This window comes from Oncorhynchus masou, chromosome 12, assembly GCF_036934945.1.
Source record: "Oncorhynchus masou masou isolate Uvic2021 chromosome 12, UVic_Omas_1.1, whole genome shotgun sequence".
Taxonomy (NCBI): domain Eukaryota; kingdom Metazoa; phylum Chordata; class Actinopteri; order Salmoniformes; family Salmonidae; genus Oncorhynchus; species Oncorhynchus masou.
The window spans coordinates 38,520,649-38,531,739 of NC_088223.1; the positions used below are offsets into that span (position 1 = coordinate 38,520,649).

General features: G+C 44.1%; 2 protein-coding genes across 2 annotated transcripts; both read right to left on the reverse strand.

Moving 5' to 3' along the window:
• Positions 1-23: 23 nt before the first annotated feature.
• On the reverse strand, positions 24-4,035 carry LOC135550038 (elongation factor 1-alpha-like). The gene is made up of 8 exons (XM_064980478.1): positions 3,842-4,035; positions 3,124-3,273; positions 2,344-2,523; positions 1,939-2,235; positions 1,626-1,776; positions 1,275-1,531; positions 814-1,048; positions 24-504 (listed from the first exon to the last, which is right to left on the reverse strand). The coding sequence occupies exons 2-8, from the start codon at positions 3,265-3,267 to the stop codon at positions 380-382; spliced, it is 1,389 nt and encodes a 462-aa protein (XP_064836550.1). The 5' UTR covers positions 3,268-3,273; positions 3,842-4,035; the 3' UTR covers positions 24-379.
• A 145-nt stretch (positions 4,036-4,180) lies between these two features.
• On the reverse strand, positions 4,181-7,827 carry LOC135550039 (elongation factor 1-alpha, oocyte form-like). Its single transcript, XM_064980479.1, has 8 exons — positions 7,718-7,827; positions 6,794-6,954; positions 6,069-6,248; positions 5,664-5,960; positions 5,412-5,562; positions 5,027-5,283; positions 4,695-4,929; positions 4,181-4,594 (listed from the first exon to the last, which is right to left on the reverse strand). Exons 2-8 carry the CDS (start codon positions 6,935-6,937, stop codon positions 4,473-4,475), a joined length of 1,386 nt encoding a protein of 461 aa, XP_064836551.1. The 5' UTR covers positions 6,938-6,954; positions 7,718-7,827; the 3' UTR covers positions 4,181-4,472.
• Positions 7,828-11,091: the final 3,264 nt, after the last annotated feature.

Here is an 11,091-nt window from a genome sequence, read left to right on the forward strand (position 1 = left end):
CAATCCAAAATCTGACAACTAGCTCAATGTTTCACAGCAACAGAAATCAGACTTTATTTTCATATTCTAACACAACATATAATTTCATGATAGATACCAGTATGTATCCAACAGTAACTGATTCAGCGTTTGGCTTATGAGAAACAAGAAACAGCAGCGTTTTGGCAGGTAATGTTCATGTTTTTTTATTTTTGGTTTTATCATAATTTCCCCTAAAGCATTATTCTTCGAACATTTGTTTTCCTTTCCTGCGAAAACTTTTGCGATGGGTTTTTATTAGCATTAGCCAGTCCTTGAGTAGAGAGCTCAGGTTCTGAGACACTGCAGGATGGGATGCCGGTGACACGCCTTGTTGTTGCTGGATGTCTGGAGCAGGAATTCATTTGGCTTTGGTGGCCTTAATGGCAGACTTGGTCACCTTGCCAGTGCTGGCAGCCTTCTTGTCAACGGCCTTGATGACACCAACGGCAACGGTCTGTCTCATGTCGCGCACGGCAAAACGACCTGCAACAGTTAAGAGAAATGGTTATTGGACGGGTCTGAACGATTTTTTGTGTGGTTTTGCTAAATGGAGTGTCAGCATATTCCAGAAGTCATTGAAGTTCCTACTTCACTGTTTTTGTAAGTGACATTGTAAGGTTGAGACTAGTAAGATCTCTTCACCATCTTACAAGCAATGCAACAGTAAATGTGTGGAGAATTCTTTCAATACCAAAAGGCTGCATTACCCAGATGTGTCCTATACAGTTATGGGAACCCCCACGTAACACGTAACCCATAATCGTCATCATTAGGTGTTCGTGTGTGACTCACCAAGGGGAGGGTAGGCGGCGAAGCTCTCCACACACATGGGCTTTCCTGGCACCATGACAATGATGGCGGCGTCTCCAGATTTCAGGGCTTTGGGGTTGTCCTCAAGCTTCTTGCCGGAACGACGGTCGATCTTCTCCTTGAGCTCGCTGAACTTGCAGGCAATGTGAGCGGTGTGGCAATCCAGTACGGGGGCATAGCCCTGGGAGATGGTGCCGGGGTGGTTCAGGATGATGACCTGAAGATTGGGGTAAAGTTTGCGTAAGGATGGGCTGGACTCTAGACCTACAGTGAAAGGGGGTTGGTACGTGGCAAAACTGAATTTAAAAAGTGCACTTTAAAAAAAAGGTGTTTATGAAAGTGCTAATTTATGGCCAGAAACGAGATATGTAGTAAAGTAGACTTAGAATATTAGTATTTTTATCTTTCCCAAAACTACATTGAAAATCAGTTCCATCTCTCACCTGAGCTGTGAAGTTGCCGGCCTCCATTGGGGGGTCATTCTTGCTGTCTCCAGCCACGTTGCCACGACGGATATCCTTGACGGACACGTTCTTGACGTTGAAGCCAACATTGTCACCGGGTAGAGCCGCTTCCAGGGTCTCGTGGTGCATCTCCACAGACTTCACCTCAGTGGTGACATTAGCGGGGGCGAAGGTGACGATCATACCGGCCTTCAGGGTGCCAGTCTCCACACGGCCCACGGGTACTGTTCCAATACCTGATGGGAAACAAGTATTTAACCACAAGACACATTCATGTCTAAAGAAGATAACCAGTACATTCAAACATATTGATCTATGACTGGTTCTTACCACCGATTTTGTAGACGTCCTGCAGGGGCAGACGGAGGGGCTTGTCAGTGGGGCGGGAGGGGGCCAGGATGGAGTCCAGAGCCTCCAGAAGGGTCACACCGCTAGCGCCACCCTCCTTACGTTCGACCTTCCATCCCTTGAACCAGCCCATCTGCAATGGCCAACAGAAGAAACAAGATCACTATTACACAGACTTACTTACCTGTCAAGAGTTAATCCTACTATAAAGTTCTAGCCCTAATAATTTACGCATATAACCACCTCGACCTACACTGCTGTGGTTTAGTTTATCGTGTGTGGATGGGCTACTCACGTTGGGGCTAGCCTCCAGCATGTTGTCCCCATGCCATCCAGAGATGGGCACAAAGGCGACAGTGGCAGGGTTGTAGCCAATCTTCTTGATGTAGGTGCTGACCTCCTTCTGGATCTCCTCAAACCGCTTCTGGCTGTAGGGGGGCTCAGTAGAGTCCATCTTGTTGACGCCAACAATGAGCTGCTTCACTCCCAGAGTGTAGGCGAGGAGAGCGTGCTCACGGGTCTGGCCGTTCTTGGAGATACCAGCCTCAAACTCACCCACACCACCAGCAACAATCAGCACAGCGCAATCAGCCTGAGAAGATGAAGTCATAGATAGACACTCCAAACCTTGTGGTAAAATGCCACTACTGATAGATTCTCTCAGTTAGGAAGCAGATTGGACATTAAAGCTCATCTTTACCTGAGAGGTACCAGTGATCATGTTCTTGATAAAGTCTCTGTGTCCAGGGGCATCAATGATTGTGACGTAGTACTTGGCAGTCTCGAACTTCCACAGGGAAATGTCGATGGTGATACCACGCTCCCGCTCAGCCTTCAGCTTGTCCAGCACCCAGGCATACTTGAAAGAGCCCTTGCCCATCTACACACGCAAAGAAAAGTTTGCTTTTATTGCACTTATGTCTACACAGTTCAAATCGATCCAATTACACCTACTACAAAAGTCTGATAATTTTGTACTATTTTGTCAGTTAATGAAATGCAAACACAATTTAAGAATTTTATCTATTTACAACAGTATTACTCGTGAATTGCAAATTGACGATCCAACCCAATAAAATTACTCCTAAAATGTCTGCCTAATCAGATAAACTTCTGCTAGCTGAGCAATAAATCTGTCCCATCAAAGATAATCCATATTTCTCTTGACTAAAGTCAAACTGGCCACTCAATCCCATTTGCCAACATTCATTTGTTTGTGTTCCCCAATACTCGTCATAATGCACTGACAAAACAGATTAGATTTAAATAAGATTTTAATCAGTTAATCAATATATGCCATTTGCAACTAGTGCACAATGGCCACAACTGACAATACATTTGGTACAGTAGACGGCGCTCGTGTCAAAGTAATCAGTTGAAGGATTTTCTCTTCGAACCACACCCGTTAAAGAACGTCGCAATTCATAGCTACATTAGCCAACTCAGAATTCCTAGAAAATGCTAGGGCTCCCAAACATACCTCAGCGGCTTCCTTCTCGAACTTTTCAATTGTTCTCTTGTCAATGCCTCCGCATTTGTAGATCAGATGACCTGTGGTGGTTGACTTTCCGGAGTCGACATGGCCAATGACCACAATGTTGATGTGGATCTTTTCCTTTCCCATGATTTACTGATGAAAAGGAGACTTGACATAACTACCGATGTACAATTTTATTTACACAAAATACACATATGGCCGACATGGCTGCAGGAGTAGAAATTCATGGTGTAATCAAGTGATGAATTCGACAGATTGCCGACAGGCGCCCCTGACTCATGCACCATGTGCTATCCACAAATATTCCCCTCCCACTGCCCTCCATGTTCAGTCATAAGACTAGCAAGCCGGCCATGTTGAGGCAAATCAACGACACCCGCTTTATGGCGGTGAAGGGAGGCGTGCACAGCCGACTACTCAAAATTCTATCTAGGCTATATTACAGCAATTCAGTTAAACTTCGTTACCCATGAACGAAATTAAATTACCCACTAAACTTGAAGTGGTCTGCAATGAGACTGACCCCAAATTTTAAAAAGCAGTTAGTCATCTTGTACAAATCAGACCGGTCCTAAAATCATGCGCCCCAAGAGAGGCTGCCACTTTCATAACCATGCTGCAATTTAAGTGTAGCAGTATTGAGGTAATTAGTGTAGCTACATAACAATTACATCCTGAAATGAGCATTTTCTTCACTAACCTGAAACAATACAGGTAACGGGTATTCCTGCTTTAGACCGGAGAAAAAGGACAGAATATGAGCCCACATCTCTTTTTATACCAGTGTAGTGGGAGGCGGGTGCTACAGCCCTGGTGTCACGAGAAATAAAGTGCCATTGGTTATGCCAGTGTAACTCCACCTAGGTGATTGGCTGGCAAAAACCATCACTGGGCACAGCCTTGCAGCAGTCAGGGATAGCTTGTGTCAAAACAGCTGCAAAGACCAAGTTAGATACAGTGCTGCACTTGTTCTACCCTATGGCACAGCTCCCACTCAACTACAACAAGAACAAGGATTAAGGAAAACGACAGAGCAAGCTTTCTGGTCAAGACATTTAAAGACCTTTATTAGTTACCAGCAGCTTTCTTCCAATTTAATTGTGGCATCAAACAGGTGTAGTTCTCAACCATTAACTCAAATATAACTGAAAGAGGCACTGTCAGTCATGTGACAAAGTGTATCTGCGTTGGGTTCTTTTCCTGCGAAAACTTTTACGATGGGTTTTAATCAGCATTAACCAGTCCTTAAGTATAGAGCTCAGGTTTCGAGACTCCGCAGGATGTAGGGCTGCAGACCCCACCACCCGAGGGACATCCTGTGGGAGGAGAATTCACTTTTTACCAGCCTTAACGGCAGATTTGGTGACCTTGCCGCTGGAGGCAGCCTTCTTGTCGACGGCCTTGATGACACCAACAGCAACAGTCTGCCTCATGTCACGCACAGCAAAACGACCTGAGAGAAAGAGAAAATTAGGAACGAGGCCTTTTCCAAGCATAGAAGACCTTTTAAAAAGGAACAATGTCTTTGGTAGGAGGGCTTATGGATTACTTACCAAGAGGAGGGTATTCCTGGAAGCTCTCCACACACATGGGCTTGCCGGGGATCATGTCTACGATGGCAGCGTCTCCAGACTTCAGGAACTTGGGGGCATCCTCAAGTTTCTTGCCGGAACGACGGTCGATCTTCTCCTTGAGCTCGCTGAACTTGCAGGCAATGTGAGCAGTGTGGCAATCCAGTACAGGGGCATAGCCCTGGGAGATCTGGCCAGGGTGGTTCAGGATGATGACCTGTAAAAACAAGATATGGTCGATTAGAGCATGAAAACAATTAACTTGTCAAGGGAAGACAGCTCACCCACCCAACAATTTTAAACAGCATGCCTACCTGAGCGGTGAAGGTGCCGGCCTCCATTGGGGGGTCGTTTTTGCTGTCTCCAGCCACGTTGCCACGACGGATATCCTTGACGGATACGTTCTTGACGTTGAAGCCGACATTGTCACCGGGCATGGCCGATTCCAGGGTCTCGTGGTGCATCTCCACAGACTTCACCTCAGTGGTGACATTAGCGGGGGCGAAGGTGACGATCATACCGGCCTTCAGGGTGCCAGTCTCCACACGGCCCACGGGTACTGTTCCAATACCTGATGGGAAACCAGGGGAGAATAGATTAACGATCAAGAGCAGAAGCAAGTACAGTCTATACAAGCAAGTACAGTCTAGATGCAAGTACAGTCTGTATACAAACATCAAGTCCAAGACTGGTTCTTACCGCCGATTTTGTAGACATCCTGGAGGGGCAGACGAAGGGGCTTATCTGTGGGGCGGGAGGGGGGCAGGATTGAGTCCAGGGCCTCCAGCAGAGTCACACCGTTGGCGTTACCATCCTTACGTTCGACCTTCCATCCCTTGAACCAGGCCATCTAGAAAAGGAGAATTTCTGTTTATGTACAAAGCATGACATATGCAAGTGACAGGGTGAGAGTTTCAATGTAGTAGAATGCACTGAGGATAGGCTACTCACATTGGCGCTGGCTTCCAGCATGTTGTCCCCATGCCATCCAGAGATGGGCACAAAGGCGACAGTGGCAGGGTTGTAGCCAATCTTCTTGATGTAGGTGGTGACCTCCTTCTGGATCTCCTCAAACCGCTTCTGGCTGTAGGGGGGCTCAGTGGAGTCCATCTTGTTGACGCCAACAATGAGCTGCTTCACTCCCAGAGTGTAGGCGAGGAGAGCGTGCTCACGGGTCTGGCCGTTCTTGGAGATACCAGCCTCAAACTCACCCACACCACCAGCAACAACCAGCACAGCGCAATCAGCCTGGGGGGGACAAGTCATGTCAGCCCAACTTGTTCATCATTCACCTTAGTTGGTCAGGTTTACAGTATAGTCTGATTGCACTGCCTGCCCCCCCCCCCCCCCAATTACCTGAGAGGTACCAGTGATCATGTTCTTGATGAAATCTCTGTGTCCAGGGGCATCAATGATTGTGACGTAGTACCTGCCGGTCTCAAACTTCCACAGAGAAATGTCAATGGTGATACCACGCTCCCTCTCAGCCTTCAGCTTGTCCAGCACCCAGGCATACTTGAAAGAGCCCTTGCCCATCTAAAATTAGAGGAAAGGCACATTATGTTCAATAATTCATTTTACCGGTGAAGTAATGCTACACAGCAAAAATGTATAGTGAGTAAGTAGCTCATTTATAGGGTTAGGCTAAGATTAGTCTTGGGAAACATGGCCCAAATAATTTGCATAATTTAACATATCCTGATGTATGCAATATCTGAAACGTAGAGAATGATTTAAACCAATGTTGCCTAGATGAGATACATTTTGTATGTAGCAGGTTATGAGACATATGTCAAGGTTAGGGAAAGGTTTAATTTAAAAAAATGTATATATGTATTTTAAATGTAAACTGTATCCCTCCTAGCCATGACCGCTATAAAGTCCTCAGCCGCCATTACACAAAGTGCATCGTCATTATCCGACACTAGGCCTGCGCGCAAGCACCGTCCCACATGCGCGCACTCGTTACCCACACCCTGCCGGCTTCACCAGTTTAAAAAAAAACATGCCGTGGTCGCCATCTTCGATCCAAAGTAATGTAACCAGAACAAAAAAGCTCCAACAACCAGAAAAACGCTTACCTCAGCTGCCTCCTTCTCGAACTTTTCAATGGTTCTCTTGTCAATGCCTCCGCACTTGTAGATCAGATGGCCTGTGGTGGTTGACTTGCCGGAGTCGACATGGCCAATGACCACGATGTTAATGTGGATCTTTTCCTTTCCCATGGTTGCTTAATTAGTTTCTGAAATAGAATGAGCAGATATACCACTTAATAACACTGAACATTGAAGTTAGTGTACCAATTTGCTTGGGGAACAAGGCTGCAGCATTAAAACACCAGGTCACTCAGACTATGCATTCGAACGCTTATGTCGATGGACCATCAAATCACTGTCCACATCCCATTAAAATTATATCGAAAGAAAAAAATAAAATAGTTTGCTGTCAGCTGACTTCGTCGTTAAACTCGTCCGAAAAGGGGTGAGTGAGTTACGATCACGTACTGTTAGGCCTCAGTCGGCCATGGGCCAAAAGCGACACGTGTTGCTTCCAGGCCACGTCGTATAGAGTTACAGAAAGAACTCCAAATATCCAGAAGGAATGTATCCCTACTAGACAAGTCGCCTGGGTTTACGTGCAGTTCAGATCATGGAAGACATTCCATTTAGCTACCTACTCATCCTCACAGGCCACCGCTTTAGTATCCTTTGTTTCCCCCCCAGCTCCCCCTCCCCCAATTGAAAACGTTTTCCCCCCGGCAAAATATATCTTGAAGTTCACTTAAACCAAATCACCACTTTATAAGTTAACTTAGATAGTACCGTTAAAGCATCCCCCTACGCCATCCAAGTCACTTTAAATTGAAACATTGCCCACACCATTAAATACTATCTGAAATAGCTTACGTTTTCGCAATGTGTCTAACAAGTTATAAAAACCAACGTGCTAACATGTTAGGCCTGTTTCTGAAACCACTAGAGGCTAAATAAGATAAACGCGCTTACCGGTGTTACTGTGCGCTCACTCGACCACTGCTGATGCCCCTACCCAGGTAACAAAAAGAGAAAGAATGCTGGTTGAGTTTGAGTTTTTATACACTGGGAGGTGGCTAGACTGGGTTGCGTCCCCGCTTCCCTTCCCCCTCCCTACTCGAACCCTCAAATCACACACAATTCAGCGAAAAACTATGCCCGTCTGTCGTGGTACGTCATGATGTTTGAAACATTTTCCAAATTTGAACGAAATCCTTTCTGATTCAATCAAAGGGTCTAAAAACAATATAGCTAGGTAATTTATAAATTGACTAAATAACCACATGTGGTCAAGTACACTCTTTATTGGCACGAGGAAAAAATGACCAGAAACTCATTGAATAACTCAATTGACAAGAGTTTGATTCAAATCTGAAAGTAGATTACCCCACTATATATTGAGTTGGATTAGATATCTCAACAAACCAATCCCCATTGTCTCATAACCTTGAGTGAGATTATTAAAACCTGCTTTCTGGAAATGAAATGACATTATTTCATCAATTTGGTTTCAACATGAGTACATAGCATTTACAATTGTCATATCATATTTTGTTATTTAGTCAGTTTACTCTAGACCTACTATAATTAGATTATACAGTTTTCTCAGTGGACTATTAACTGTCTTGGATTATTACTTTAGTAGCAGGCTACACTAGACACAAAGGAAATGCCCGGTATTGATTCTTGGTGACCCAATCAGTATAACAAGAGTATTCAAATTCAGAGATTTGCACTCAAACAGTGCACTGAGAAGGGAGACCCAGACTCATTGTCTCAATGACCACATCTCACACACATTCAGGTTCAAAAGAGGTTCCGACCAGGCTAAGGTGAGTGAATACAGTGATCAATAAGTGTGAGGGAGTCCTGATGGATTCTCCATTCACATTGTAATGCTGAGTGCTTTCTCATAATTATCATATCAATCAAATTAAATATAGTAAATTGCATGCTAAAACTCTCCTTGCTGTAGGCCTATGTGTTGCCCACCTAGTCCAAAAACAATGTTAAATTCAATAACACTGCATCAAAGTTGGGTGATGTAACTGTGATTGCAGTTCTACATTCTACATTTCCTTTTCCCAATACCCTAGTCAGTGACTGTGCTTTATGACAAATAGTGATAAAAATGACTCTGCATGTTTTTTTACAACATTTCAGTCACTCTGTTTCAAAAGAACAGTCAACAACAATGTAAACATTGATGTATCTCATCTCCAGCATCACAAAGATGTGATGATGTGCATATTGCTATTGCCCAATATATGATCAATATATTCTAATCTATAGAGCCTATTCCAAAGGATGCTGTGGAAGTCCATTCTGTGTTTTGGGTGCTGTGGAGAGGTCAGACTCAGGGCCTTTCAGTCTCCTTGCTGTCCTCATCACTGTTGAATTCCCGATATAGGACAGCTGGCATCCCTTGGCACGGCGACGGCTCTCCCCGACTATCTCTTCCTCCCTCAGTTCAGGTAACAGCCACTGAGAAAGCAGTCTTATATGAGGACTTGAATATGTGTATGGATTGTGAGGTTCTGACATGGAGAGGGAGGGAGTTCCAGAGTTGGGGAGGAGGCCGGTGTCAGAGTAAGGCAGCGGATAGGTGGGAGTGTTGGGGTGCAGGAGGTCAGTATGAATGCTGCTGCAACTGCACTGTGTCCGAGGAAGAGGGGGAGATATAGTATGGGAAGCCAGGAGAGGTTAAAAAAAACAGAGGGGGAAGCAAAGGAGGAATAGAAGCGGAGAGGCATTGGCCAAGAACAGGTTTTCAGGAGCCCAGAAAAATACATTTTTTTACCTCAGTTTAAAAATGACTATCCCAGAGAAAAAATTAGATATCAACATTGATCTTAAGGTTTATCCAGGGCAAACTAATAGGCTTTACAATTCAGCATGTCAGACACCTTCCTCAGAGCTTTAGAGACTTCTGGACGGTCTGTTAAAAAGTGTTGGCATGATACATCGTAAAAATAGGACAAATGGTTTATTCTATAAAAGTTTCCCCGTGACATTATATTGGCCCACATATTCGGCTGGGTTTTATGTGGAAAAATTGTTAAAGCACTTATCATAAATACACGAAACACTGGAAATGTGCCCTGGTTGTCTCTAATCCCCAAAGATTATACAGTACTGAATCTTCCTTTTAGAATGAGGAAGGAGCTAGTATAGTAAAAAGGCCAACAAGTAAAGGGTGGGTGCAGCACTAACACCAGAAGAGCAGGCAAATGTAACTGAACTACATAACTCTTTACAAAAGGGCTATTTGTTGAAGCTCCAGCCTTGGGTTGTCTTGCTGACGTCCGATACCACCCAAACTTGTATAATTAAACCATTGCTAAACCACACCCAACAATGTTATGAAAATATATTCTCTCGGGTTCCTAGATACAGTCCTGTTTTGAATAAGGAAGCAGTGACCAAAAAAGCATGCAGCTTTAACATGTGACATAACAGTTATGATAAGAATATGACAAATAACATATTCATATGTTGTATTATGAATATTTAGCTAAGTTTAAGAGCAGGTGTGACTGATAATCAGGGACTAGGAGAAAATGATGCTGTAATAGAAGTCCTCCAGTGATTTTTGAACTTTTCCTGTTGGAAATCAATTTCCCAAGTATAAATACATTGAAATACACACACTAAAGGGTAAAAAATACATATTTTTAACAAAATAGTGTTTTTTAGATACAACTACAAACTTCAAGGAGTAGGGCATTCAAGGAGTTGGTTTGATGGGAATTCATGTTGTCATCGGCCTTCCCCCTTGCTTGAGGAACAATAGGGGAGCAATAGAGAACAAAAGAGGTGTTATGTCATGATTTACCTGGATCAGCTGTTGCGATTTGCCTTTGTTAAATGAGGTGAAACGAAGACTGGAGTGCCACTTTAACGACTGGGTTTACGCCAAATAGATTACTTTTAGCTACTGTCATTTTGTCTTAGGGCCTCACTAAACTGACACTAAAATGAAAAGTTTTGCCTTATTTGTCTAATACATCATATTGTATTTGTACATCATGTACATCACATTGACAAGGCAATGTTTAATTGGGGCAGAACCCTACTTTAACTGTTCCCTACAGCAAAAGAAAACAGAAGTTGCCTGTAAGTCCAGTTACCAGTACAGCAGACTCAGAGAGAGAGAGAGGGAAATTAGTTTTACTGAGGGCTGAGCATTCCAAGTGGCCAGCAGAAGTGCTAGAGAGGTGGAGCACAGAAATTGGCAAAGACCCAAGTTGAGTTCAAGCACTTAAAGTGACACCCATATAATGAACACGTACACAAACACAGTTACCCACACACCGACGCACGCACGCACACACACACACACACAC